A 13,508-nucleotide genomic window follows, 5' to 3' on the forward strand; every position below is an offset into this window, starting at 1 on the left:
TGACATAGTAGAGCTCGGAGACATTTGCCCAAGAAAGCGTTCACAGTCCAAGCTACATTGGTGCCATTCGCTGTTAACTTTTGTCAACAGCCCCATTCGTTCACTCTCACAAGAAAAACATGCAGGCAGTGCAGTGCAGCTTATATTGCAAGCATTAAAAGGAGGTTTTTAAAGCAAAGCTTTAGTGTCCTCACTGATGCCATTGTATGGCAATATGCCCTGCAGGAAAGCCAACTTTTTCTGACAATGATGATTAACAATCGTGGGTGAAGTGAAAGAAAAAAATGCTTCCCGTGACTGGAATCAAACCTGGGTCCCTCCCGTTATGAAGCCGGCGTCTATCTGATTGCTCCATGTCGACATGGTCGAAGCAGTTTGGAAAACTCGGACGACAACCAAAGAATTCGTCGCAAGAAGAATGGCGTTGCTCTGCGTGCTGTAAGGCTGTTAGCCACAAGATGTTTAGCCTACCTTCCGATTTTGAGGTTTAGGACGTTAGGCCTAACGTCACATCATGGGGGTTTAACACCTCAAACTGGCCCCCACTCGAAAAATTTCTCAGTGAACACCAAGCAGTTGGTACCAATTCGCACCGTACACCCCAAACTCATACGTTAGGCCTAGGGAGTGCACACCCAAGAGTTGCTGTGGGTATTCTAAATATGTGGTGCGTACCTCCAGATTAGCACATACTCGTAGTGTGGTATTGGCCAACCAAAAAAATTCATTGTGAGAAAGCTTTGCGTTCAACCATCATCGTCGTTACATGGAGGGGTGCATAATTTTTTTACTTGTACGTCTTCTTAACTTTTTGATCAGCTGTTAATTGCCCACATTTAGTGCGTTCTCGAAATTGAATTGTTGTGCGCCATCTACAGTGCTTGCCCCCCAGTATTCTTATACCAATAAAACACACGCTAGGAGTGGCTCAAAGTATTTGGAAGAAGGCTTCGTTTTGATCCTCAATTTGTTTAATTCTGTCTTGGCTTGGATGTGAAGTAGCTCCTTGCAGAAGTTAAGGGCTCTGTTTTGCGTTGTGCTGTTCATCAATATACGTTGAGTTAGGGACTAGAATTTGCAGCTACATAGGTTTATGGCTGGTGAAATGTTCAAGGCTTGTCGGGCATTTTACTCTTGAAAGAAGCAGCTTACTTGTTCAGGTACTGTCGTGGTTTGTATTTTTGGTGAAAGTAGCTGCTACTAACGTGACCTGCATTTCTAGCGAAACAGCACTGGCACACTATTCCTGCTATGGCCATAGCATTGAGGCCACCCCGTGGTCCTGCTTATTAACGTGTGCCATTATGGACCCCATGTTTTAGAACAGTGGGCGTCGACGGTGGCGTTGGCTGTGAACGGAAAATTTTATGCGGCACCCTCTGAAAGCCCCGAGGTCACAAGGCACGGCAGATAGTGAGCGTGCAGAAGCAGCAAGTTTTCTCTGTTTGGGCGCTGATAGGGGTACTGGAATGTCAGCACTGAGTGTAGTAACTGGCGTCATGCACTCACTGCTGATATTTGTGTGCTGGATGTGCTTCCATATATTTGTGCCAGGCATACTACGCAGTCTTCCTCATCATCGAGTGTGACAACCCTGTGGCATTCTACTTGTAAAATCAAGGTTTAAGCATCCTCCAATATTTAGTGCCACCTTGTAAAGCCCTTACTTCGAGGCAGAATGAAGGACTTCAGATACGTTAATGAAAACAAAATGTAGGAATTTCAGGCAGAGAAGACTACAAATAGGGTAGTTCTACCGTGGCACCGGTTGTGTCATAGCACCATAGATATGTCATCTGTAAACATTTATTCTATATTTTTTTGTGCTACGTACTGAAAATAGAAGTGGTGACAAATGCATGCCCACCTTGCAAAGCCATGGAGCCTGATCACTGAAAAGTAATCTAGCCTGTCCATCGCAAAATTGTGCAAACTGACGCTTCATTTAATTCTGGTGCGGGGTAGTTGCTGCACATAGACATGTGACTCTGATAAAGTGACTAAAGCATTCAAAGCAAATTCTGTCGTCTTGACCTGTAAACCCACCACCCCTCTCTCCATTCTAACTCAGTGAGTGAACAGCATTGGCAGGAAGATGGAAAGCACAGTTTAAAATCAGTGGTTTTGTGCAACACCTAGCATTTAACCTTGTGTACTGCAAATGAATTGTTCAGGCTGCTAATAATTTTTCAGCGTGGCATCGGATAATGTGATTTTTATCAAGGTGTACCTTGGATGCGTGATTTCACATTCTGTCCCATTTTTGGCATGTAGTCATTACAAGTTAAAAAACTTATGCATTTACTGCACCAAGTTTCTGTCAGATATGCTGCTAGAGTGTGTAGTGTTACAAATACCATGAAAGAACCATGTACAATGCATGTCTCTTGGGGGGGAGGGGGGAATAAATAAGCATGTGCTGCAAGATAAAAAAAGATCAACAGAGGGTTGTAATCACGGTGGCTGTTGATAATAGTGTCCCGTCGGTGAGTGTTCTTTTTGCCTGCAAATGGAAGCTAAGAAAGCGGGCAGCTCGCAGTTTGTTTGCGCTTTAGTGGTGTTTCTGCTGGCTATTCATTGGCTGTTACTTCCAAGCAACATTTTGGAATGAAAGGTGCGCTATTGTGATTAGGAATCTGTTTATAAGTTGAATACCAGTTAAAAACTGCTTGTACTTGTGATCTGAACGATGTTGTCCCTTTCGTCGTGTCATTCTTAACTCGACAGAAATCGGAGTGTTAATGATATGTTTTTATATCGTGTAATGCTTGAGTTTGTGATATGAACAAGTCTCGCCATCTGTACTTATTTTCTTGTTCCAAGACCCTTGTACGTACACTTTCTATGCCCAGAATAAACCGAAAGCAGCTGTCTTCTAGTCATTCTGACTTTTCACGTGAGAACTGTGTTTTAGGTACAAAAATTTGACAAAGTGCCATAGTTTGCTTGAGCACAATGGCATTATGAAACAACCCTCACAGGATTTCTTGAACTATTGACTATGCATCATGTGACTGACTGATGTTGGTACATAGTGACAGTGACATCACTGATGTGATGCATTTGCAGTGAGACCACAGCAATGTTCGTTACTTTGAGTGCTGTGAAGTATTTTTCAAGTCTTTCGTTTTCTGTTTTTGTACTTCTGGAACTGTTTATGGAGGCAGCATTAAAATAGCTGCCTGCTTTTATTCTTGTTGTTTTCATTTGTTTCCAGTACGTTTTCCTATAGTGGAGTTTGCTTTTGATTCAATTTTGCAGGACCTCTTTTTACGTTGTGCAGTAAATCGACACGTTTCGAAGAACATGACAATGTTTTCAAAAAAATTTTTTGTACTTGTGCCCCTGTTTCAGCATTAACCCGTTATAAAAAGCAAAGACTCAGGTAAATCAATCCTTGAGTTGTGGGGCCTTTGTAATTCATAAATTGAACACTAGGGACTGGAGAACTGTGTCCTTGTACCCCTTTCTTGTTCTTCATTGAAAAGTGCTGTGCCTCATTAGATTACATTTTAAAAAGAAGGGCCTTAAGATGTCGCAAAATCAGCTAGCGCTAATTGAGTGAGCTTGCAAATGCTGATGGCACAAAATGTTGAACAATGTAATCACTTGGCATTCTGCCTGTTACAAAGATGTATGCACCACTTGCAAAACTGTGTGGCTTGTATCGTTTGAATCAAGTAAGGTCTACAGCATGTGGACATTTTTGCAAGATTTGGTTTGCTGTGCTTGATTATTTTACCGATTTTCTTGGTCTGCTTCTTTCCTTTTGATTCTATAGTGTTGCTTCTGTTGTTTTTTCACCTGCCTCACTACTGGAACTGCATTTTTTTCTAATTCACTTCTCTACCTGCAAGTCCAGCTATGAAAGAGCTCTCTGGTAGTGTGTTTGACGCTGTTCGCATGACTCTCACTTAAACTCATCGAGAGCCGGCTTTCATAATGAACCTTTTATCTTGGATGTTGCTTCAGTGCTAGAGCCTAAAATTGGCATCATTGTAGTGGTACATGTAGGCGTGCAGCTATGCCTATTGCAATTTTAGGGCTCAAGAATTTTAGGGCTGGAGCCTACTGTGACTGAACTTGTATGAAGCTGAGGGGCAAGAGAAGATGCACAATGCTTTGGTGTGCGTTCGCAGTGTCCCTGAATTAATCCGAAATTAATCCAAAGGCCTTTCAGTAGTGCTCACCTGTCAAGTGCTTGCAGTTGGCTTCTTACACGCTAATGAAAAATAAGCTTGTCTTTGGAGTACTAGAGAACATTTTTAATGATGTGTTGAAGCTGTTTTTGCTCAACGCAACTATTCGAATTTATGCTCATTATATCTTTTTTTGTGCGCTTTTCTACTGCATTGTGGCCGACATTCATTACATCATAGTCTGCTAAACGAATTCTAAAAGTGCGTTAGGCAGAGCATTTTTTTCAAGCATGCACTTGCTGCCCAGTACTCTAATGGAAAAGTTAGTGTCGTCATCAACACGTTTTGTTGTTACATTGCAGGAATTTGGGCACCGATTGCAAACTGCTCTTTTTGGCTTGCTCTCCCTTTCTAGGCACTGAAATTATTCAGTTGGCATTTGACGAGATCCTCATTTGGTGCAGAAGCCATAGCCATTTTGTTTGGATTTTGTTTAGATCTTATTTTCAGTGGGTCCCTATGATGATGATGGTTGGATTTCAATGGCACAAGGCCAACTGGAGCAGAGAGCGCCAAGAAGAGTATTTAGCTATCAAGGGGGAAAAGGAAAATACTAAAATTGATGGCGAACAAAAGTAGAATCCATTAACGACAATGAGGATGGCTGGCGTGGGGTTTTTATACCAAAGTTGCCTGTGAGGGGCTCAGTATAATTGTGTGCACACAGTAAAGCTTCCAATTTGAATTCTTTTCTGTCACTCTCAAATCCGGGTTAGCGGCTCTTGGTGCTTACCGTATTTATTCGAATATAAGGCGAGGTGTTTTTCCAAAATACGTAGTCTCAAATTTATACCCCGCCTTATATTCGAATGTGTGTGTGGATTTTTTTGTCTGCAAACTTCACCCTCACCTTATAATTGTAACCGCCTTATAATCAAGTAAATACGGTATTTAAACAGCACGAGCCCTAATATGTCTTGGTGTACGAACAAATAACATGTGCTAACTAAAACAGACTAATGCACAGTAGAAAACAGGAAGATGGGTAACAGCATAGATGGGGTGGGCAGTCAGTCTTTTGTAGTCAGTGTCAAGCTCATTTTGTGCCACCTAAACCTTATCTGCTACAATTTTTGTTAATCAAGTACGTGGGTGTTGTGTGGCACATGGTGTTCTGTGCTTGTCTGCACTCTCATGTCTATTTTCGCACCCTTTATGCAACACACTTGCATTCCTTCCACTGGTAAACTGGCCAGTTCAAGACCAAATGTCTTTCAAGCATTTTGCCTTCTCAACTCTGTACCACTAACAGGTTCGGTATTGATGGTCCCTGCCACATGGGAGGATGTCATGCGTGATGTGAAGCCCGTTCTCCCAACTCGCAATGGTAAGGTTTGAGTCATTACTAGCTTCAAAATGAGTGGTCTTACATTCTGTGCGGCTTTGTGTCCACCTTGTCTTGACTTTGTATAGATTTGGCAATGTCGGACTCTTCCCCTGTGGAGCCTGCACCAGCTGAGAGTCCTGCAGCCCCAGCCCACTGTGGTGAGGTGCTTTGAACCTTTACTGGCTCGAAATTGAGTGTTCTTGTGCAGTTTCTCTCGTGTGGCTTTGTCTCTGCCTTCTCTTGACTTCTTTTTATGGACTGGTTTGGCACTTTCAGTTCCTGCCACCTTGGAGCCAGTCACAGAATGTCTCGCTCACCCAACCTGCCATGGTGACGTGGTTTAAATTATTCCTATGAAGAGAATGTGGGCTCTTGCATAGTGTCTGTCATGTGGCTTTGTCTTGGTCTAGTCTTGACTTCTTTTTATCAACTGGTTTTGCAGTTCCAGTTCCTGTCACCTTGAAGCCTGTCCTAGAAAAACTTGTCCCAACCTGCCATGGTGAGGTGCTTAAGATCATTAATACCTTGAGAATGAGTTCTCTTGCATAGTGCCTCTCATGTGGCTTTGTCTCTGTCTTGACTTGACTTTTTTTGCCGGTAGGTTTGGCAGTGTCAGTTCCTGCCACTTTGGAGCCTGCCATAGAGAGGCTTGTCGCAACCAACCCTGGTGAGGGGCTTTAAACCATTGCAAGCTTGAGAACAAGTGCTTTTTCGAAGTGCCACTCAGTTGGCTTCATCATGACTCATCTCGACTCTTTTATTGACAAGGTTTGGCAGCCTCAGCCCTTGCAACGTCAGAGCCCGCACCAGATAAGAAGTTTCCCTCCGGGCCGGCTGAGTGCAGGCAGGTAGCCACTAGAAGCAAGACTGGTGCCGTGCAACGTCGTGGCAGACCGCCTGCCATACCACCCATCGAGGGATACACCATCCCCCGCATCTTAAGCCGAGCCAAGTCAGCCCAACAAGCCGCTGCAAATTGTTGGTCGCAGCAACCTCCCCAACCAGGACCATCGCAGCAACCACAGTCGTCAGAGCAGCGGCGGGTGGTGGAAGGTCCACCCATCGATGTTATGCAGGTATTTTATTAGATGGCGGCTTGTAATGGTGCTGATGTCATACACAGTGGGTGTTCGGAACATTGAGTTAGGCTGGCTGGTACTATTGAGAACATGGCTTTGGAGAATGCGGTTTTTATGTGCCATGTGCCGATCACTCAAAACTGTGAAACTAAAAATTATGAGGTTGGAGCCCTTCGTTTTACGCACGGTTGAAATGGACGAAAATCACACCTCGACGCAAACACTTAGTTAGGAAATTAAAAAGAGAAAAGTGCTCAATTCATATATATATATATACATATATGTCGAGTCCGGCCAGGGCCCGACAGATTTTTAAAATGTGAGCCCGAGCCCCGCCTTAGCCCGACAAATTTTTAAAATCTGATCCCGAACCCAGCCCGAGCCCGACAAACTTCTAAAATATGAGCCCGAGCCCGGCCCGAGCCTGGAAGAATTCAGTAAAATAAGCGCGAGCCCGCCAGACTGTTGTTAAATATTATCCCTAGTCCGGCAGGTATGTTTTTCTAACTTGTCAGAAAAGTGGCCTGCTCGGCATTGATCTAGTTTGAGTGAAAGCCATTTGAAAATTTTTTTTTTGCTTACCAGGAACCAAAAACTGCAAATAAATGACGTTTGGCTATAGAAACCTCCTCCCAGACAGACTTAGGGCCAAACTCTGAGTCCCTCCTCTACTCCATTTGCTCCCTCCACTCGACTGAGGGGAGGATTGCGCAATGCTTATGCGTGGGCACATCGATTTCAAGGCCTCCTTCACTTGAGGTCCAAGTAGATGAAGGACTCAGAATACCACGGTTAAACTGCTCCAAAATGTGCCTTTGAGTGCCCCAAAGCTGCTCCAAAGGCTCAAGCCCGTTTACACCCCTGATTGGGTTGCACCTTGTTTTAAGCGACGGAACAAGGTTGTACCTGTCACTGATTCCAAAGTGAGCATGCTTGACGGATTTCATCTTCTTGACTGACGGATTGAGTGAGCTCTATTACAGACAGCAAGCTTTGCATTAGGAAGCCTGCCCAGTGAAAGGCTTCTTCAGTCCAGGATGCTTTGGAGGTGGCAAACTTGTGCTGTCCCCTCTACCAAGATCCGGTTGGTAGATGGGGTCGTAGCTGATCGGCAATGCGCCCACTGCTGTGAGGCGATGTTAGGGAGCGGTGCATCTTCTTGAAACGTCAGAAATTCTGCCGAATTGAAAGCTATTACAACCCATGAGTCACAACTCCATGAGGAGTGCAGTATCGATGAGTCGGCAACCTTTACCGCCACGTCGCATCTCCGTGGATGCATCTTGCAGGTTCCGGGTCTTTCCAACGGGGCCAAGAAAAGGCGGAGAGAAGACCAACGGTCCTCCTTTGTGTGCCCGCACTGCGACCGCCACTTCCGGACAAAGCAGTCACTCGATGGCCACGTGCAGTATGTGCACTTTCCCCGGCCACATGCTTGCCCACTGTGCCCTGAGCGGTTCCTCACGGTCCGCGAGCGTGAGTGCCACCTGGAGCAGCACGCGAATGCTCACCGTCGGGAGCAGCCCCTCGTCTGCCAGCTCTGCAACAAGCGCTTCGATCGCGTCAAGTACCTCGTCTCTCACGTGGCCAATGAGCACGCCCCGTCCACGGAGGGAAGACTGCCACTGGGGCGCGCCCGGGGCCCTAGGCTGTACACAGTTCCGGGCGATTCGGAGGTCCCGTAAGGTCCGCTTGTTAGGGAAAAAACACAGCAAAGAAAGGGGTGATAAACTGAGTCATTTAGTTACACCGCAAACTGCACCCTCCGAGTGGTTTAGATGTCCCGTAGAGTCCGTCTGTTTAAAATTCTGTTTAAGAGAGCTTAAAAATAAAGGGAGGATAAGGCAAGTCATTTAGGGACACCACAAACCCTTTTTTTTTTCTGGCATGTAAACTCATTTCCCAGTCAAGGAGACGGCATTTCTAATGGTGCAGTAAATGAGGAGGAGAGCTCTAGACTGCACACAGTTCTGTGGTTCAGACGTCCCGTAGGGTGCGCTTCTTAAAAAAAAAATAAATCGGGTCATTTAGGGACACCACAGAGGGCACCCTTCATAGAGGTTTTGATGCCTCTTATTGTCTGCTTGTTTTAAAAAGAAAAAGAAAGGGGGATAAATTGAGTCATTTAGGGACACCACGGATGGCACACTTCACAGTGGTTCATATGCCCCAGGTTGTCTACTAATTAAAAAAAAACAAAGGGTGGGGGGAAATCAAGTCGTTTAGGAATGTCGCAAAGGGCACCCTTTTTTCAGGCTGTGGGGTAAACTCGTTTCCCACTCAAGAAGCCTGCATTAATGTTTCAGTAAATGGCACAGAAAATGCCGGGGTCAAATACTCAAGTACCGTATTTACTCGCGTATGGGCCCACTTTCTTTCTAGAAAATTCAGCATGAATTTGGGGGAAGGGTTTATTATATGGGGAAAAAAATTGCAACAGATTTTTAAAACTTGACATTTCATGCAATAGAGTTGCTAGGAAAAGCGCTGTCTGAGCCTTGCCATTTTCGTAAAACACGTAGGAATTATGTAATAATTTTTTTTTATTCCCAACATGATGTGGCCCTCCACTTGCCATGGAGCTGTCCTCATCACTGAAGTCGCTTGCAGCTACACATTTGTTGTCGGCCCACAGCGCACCATCTTCTGTGCCGTCAAGGCACTCCAAAACTTTTCTGACACTGGGAAACTTCCCTTCTTTGGGCCCATGAAACACACAATACCTGTTCAGCGCCCAAAAACCTTTTGTTTTCGCCAGCCGCGTGCACGCACTGGGTGAATATTGAAGTGCCGCCCAGCCGCGCTGTTTTCATGTGCATCAATGCATGTTCCACCACCTTCAGTTTAAACCCGGCTATGTAGATTATTTACTGGCCCATCGTACGGCTCGCACCAGGAGCACAAAAAAATGTACTTTGCGGCCGGCGTCTAGTACCTTTGCGCGGTCGTAGGTATGCGTAAATATATAAATGTTACAACACGCTACTTTGCGTAAAGTTATTTAAACAATTTGTGGCGCTAGTTGATGGTGTCAACTACTGTCCCATTGGTCAGCCGAGACGAGAGTACAGCTGCTTTCGTCCGATCGCGCTCATACGGTCCCTAGAAATATGGCGCTCAGAAACCTCAATCGCGCTTGGGGAACCAGGATAGAGTTGGAGCGATATCGGGCTCGATCGCGATGTAAACTGCCGTGTAGCAGCGTCCGGGTCCGGATCGACTCAATCGCGATTGAAAGTGCCAGTGCGACAGGGGTATTAGAAAGGCACGTTGAACCTATGGTATCCCTGAATTCGCTATTAGTTTAGTCAATCGATTATTTGTCATTTTATTGCTCATCAACATGCTGTTTATGACCAAATAATTTCGGATTAGATAGGTACCCTCCTATGTTTTTTGTTCATTATTTTGTTTGCCTCAGTCAACAGCACCGCCATTACTACTTTTAACTAGCATCTGTAAGTGCCGCTGTCTCGGTTCGGTGATTTGTTAGCAGTTTCCGCATATGATGTTTATTACACGTCTACAAAATATTGCGAAAGAGAGAAACAAGAATTTGCGGTAGAGTAGTTTGATTCGATCCCCTGAACTTCTCACCTCACCTTGCAAAAAGTCTTGTTTTTCATATCTGTGTTTTGCCACGCATGAACCATTATATCGGTGATGGACGCACAACGTCAGACGCACAGCCCCACCTTCACAACGACAGACACACGCCAAAAAAGAACGGAAGGTGTATCAGCTGCCATGAGCAAACCACTCAGTGCCACTCCGTGCGGGCGATAACTACTTCCAGACGCGAAGGGAAGAGCGAAAGCGTTCACTTCACTGCAAGTGTTGCAGATTCCCTTTAATTCGGTCGGCACCAGAATCCCGGGACGCTCGCCGCCGAGTCTGTACACAAAGCAGCCGCGTCGGCGGATTGCCTCGTAAGCGCGTCATCCCTATTTCATATTTGCCGCGCACTCGAGGCGTTTTTTCAAAGAAAGTGCTACGAGTTGTGCCCCGCCTCCGCCAGATGGCGCCACGGGTCCCGCGACCGAGAGAAGACGCAGTGAAACATCCCCCTCGCGAGGGGCATGATCAAATGCAGAGCATTTCCGGGGGCGCACGACGTTAAGTAGTTTGCGTTACGTTAATGTTGTTGCACTTGTGGCAACTGCTGACGAGAGAGCGCTCGTCAGCAGTAATTTGAATCAGTCAACGATATAAGGCGCGTTCGTAACATCCCGTTCTGTGTCGGCTTTGTGGCGCAGTGGGTAGAGCACCATGTTCCTTACGTTCCGCCCGCAGGGTCAAGGGATCGAAACCTGGCGCCGGATAGTATTTTTTATATATATAGTAGGAAGGGGTGCGGTGCGGACTACGGACGTCAACGCGGGTGACATCGTGAGTTACTGAAATGCTCTGCATTGAAAAAATCGGAACACAGCTGAACATGACCATGGAGCATAATGGCTCAGTTGGGACAGCACAGAGCAGAGAAGGAGTGCGGAGTACGTTTAGGGCTTTGTTCGCACGCCACCGGAACCAACCGAATCAGCAAAGAGCTGGGAAGGAGTGTGGAATACGTTCCGTCCTCTATTCGCACACCGCAGTGTTTTCATGGCGCAAGAAGGTTTGTTTTGCATTCAGCAGCTGGCGCTTTGCAAGCGCGCTATTTTTAATTGTGAGCCAAGGCATTTGCGCTCACGTCCCCGTCTACTGTTGAGATTTCTTTTTGTTGGAATGCGTTCTTAGCATTTCTGCGCCTACTGTAGCGTGATATCAAGTTGCGCTCGTCTACGGCATCAGATAAAAACATTCCCGCTGCATTTTTTATTCAAAGTGACAAAGTAAATTCTCAAGAAGAAAAATGGAGAGAGGGTTCAATAAGCGAGTAAATTCAGTATTTGTTTGGCTAAAATGATTTGTACCGCCACACCCACTGTTCCTTGAAGTGTACTAGTCACCAAGCGTTTGCTGTTGCTAGTAATGTAATGATGGAAATTGGCTGCATTGTGCGGCATTATTAAAGTCCGCCTTGTGCCCCGCGCTGTTAGCAGTGTAGTGTCACTTTTTGCAACTCATAGGCTCGGAGAGGCACTACTGCTTTTACGACACAGTAGGGTTGGATACCTTGGCTTCAAGACGTGCCTGTGAAGGGCTTTCTGTTGATCTGCTGAACGTCTTTGTAGTGGGAATTCCGCTTTGGTTGAACGACATTTTTCACTTTAGCCATGTCATAGGCATGCCTTCAGCCTATTTTGTGTAACATCTGGTTAATTACTAGATTGGTGTCCACATACATTTGAAAATAAGCTCCAAAAGTGCAGCATGCTCGTTTGAAAGATGCCGTACCGTGGCGTACCGTGCCAATAACATCATTTATGCTTTACACTTTGTTTCCTGTTCAGTTCTAAGCGCAGTACATTTGCCCATGGGGTGGTATAAATGCTTCATTATTTGCAATGCTCAGCAGAAAGTTGAAGGGTTCTTGGTGTCCCATGCAAAAACTACCGGCACGAGTAATAATGCACTACAACAGTAGTATAATGTGGCAGTGTAATAACGATTGAATGAGAGTACTTTGAGCGAACTGAAAACCAACAACAATGTTCTTTGGAGCTGAGATCTTGCAGTCTCACAAAGCTATGCTGTCAAGCTATGCAACAGTAGTACAAAAAATACGTAACTAATATTAGGCCCTTATTAAAGTGAGTTTGAGCAGCATGTTGAGCTACGCAGCTACTTATGTCCATAATACTGACTCAGGTCTTTATTGTCAAACCTTAACTTGCTATAAAGGAGCCATGAAGAGAAAATACAACTTTGTTTAATTTGAAAGAACTAGGATTCAGTATCTCACTCAGCTTCATTACAGCCACAAAAGATTTTTTTAACGAAAAAAAGAAAGAAGTATTTAAAAACTTTCAAATTTTGCGCCACAGTGACGTTATGAGCAAGAATGACGTCATACGGGCCAACAATAAAACATAATTTTCAGTGCGCCCAACAATAAAACATAATTTTCAGTGCGCTAACTGGACGTTAGCATTCAAGTGGTGCGGTCAAATGGAACTAGAGGCCCCATTACAGACGTCCAGTCATGTGACGTCGCGACAGGTCAGTTACGCGGCCGCCAATGGCGCAAACAAGGTTCCGTGACGTCACAGAAAAGTTCCGGGGAAACTGGCTAGGGGGTCGCGACTGCTTCACACGTTTTATTTAATATCTTCGTTATTTGTTCGAAGATTGCGATGATATTGGTATCATTGTTATCGGGACTGAGCAGCCTTTCTAATAAACCCAACTTGTATTTTGTCTTCATGGCTCCTTTAATATCATCAGCAAGACAGCTCTTTTGTCAGTTGCAAAGGCAACTGTAATTGCTTTCCTTCTGCCGCATCTACACGCTGTTTGTTAAAAGTAAAAAGTGTTATTTGGTTGAACGCTGGCTTACATGTACAACTCAGAACAAAGTGCCTGTGATTGACTCCTTGCCAGCTCCAAACCTCGTGCCATTTTGTTAGCCTCTCTTTCTCCACCTCACCATTGCGGTGTTGTCTGCTCAAAGCATTAGTCATGTTCGTTTCAATACACATTCAAAATAACGTTTGTAAGCCGCCAGCGTATTTCATTTTACCCACTACTTGTCAGCTTAGGTCATTCTTGGTGAAGCCAACCAGACATGTTGTATTGCACTTGACATCTGTTTTGCAGGATGTTTGTCCCTAGAATGCATACAAATTTCTGAACATTTAGGGTCAAGCAAGTCGCGGGGCTTGGTACCATTTTGTTGTGTTCAGACACCCTAAATCTGAAGAGCGTTCACATCCACAGAAAGTGTTCATGTGTGCATGTTACGCATGAATGTTACACAGGTTTATTTCATGGGTACTTGCACAAGTTTTTTATGCATAT

At 45.0% G+C, this 13,508-nt stretch overlaps 1 protein-coding gene across 1 annotated transcript in view; it reads left to right on the plus strand.

The window, feature by feature from the left end:
* The window catches only part of LOC144158681 (uncharacterized), a 41,000-nt gene extending 32,589 nt beyond the window's left edge, over positions 1-8,411 (plus strand). The window contains exons 3-9 of the mRNA XM_077689718.1: positions 5,452-5,526; positions 5,613-5,684; positions 5,803-5,856; positions 5,969-6,025; positions 6,128-6,193; positions 6,295-6,602; positions 7,895-8,411. Coding sequence (XP_077545844.1) covers positions 5,452-5,526; positions 5,613-5,684; positions 5,803-5,856; positions 5,969-6,025; positions 6,128-6,193; positions 6,295-6,602; positions 7,895-8,290 — 1,028 coding nt within the window. The 3' untranslated portion in view covers positions 8,291-8,411. The remainder of the gene's footprint in view (positions 1-5,451; positions 5,527-5,612; positions 5,685-5,802; positions 5,857-5,968; positions 6,026-6,127; positions 6,194-6,294; positions 6,603-7,894) is intronic.
* The last annotated feature ends 5,097 nt before the right edge of the window (positions 8,412-13,508 follow it).

This window comes from Haemaphysalis longicornis, unplaced genomic scaffold, assembly GCF_048455015.1.
Source record: "Haemaphysalis longicornis isolate Haplotype H1 unplaced genomic scaffold, Haemaphysalis longicornis Haplotype H1 scaffold_10, whole genome shotgun sequence".
Taxonomy (NCBI): Eukaryota; Metazoa; Arthropoda; class Arachnida; order Ixodida; family Ixodidae; genus Haemaphysalis; species Haemaphysalis longicornis.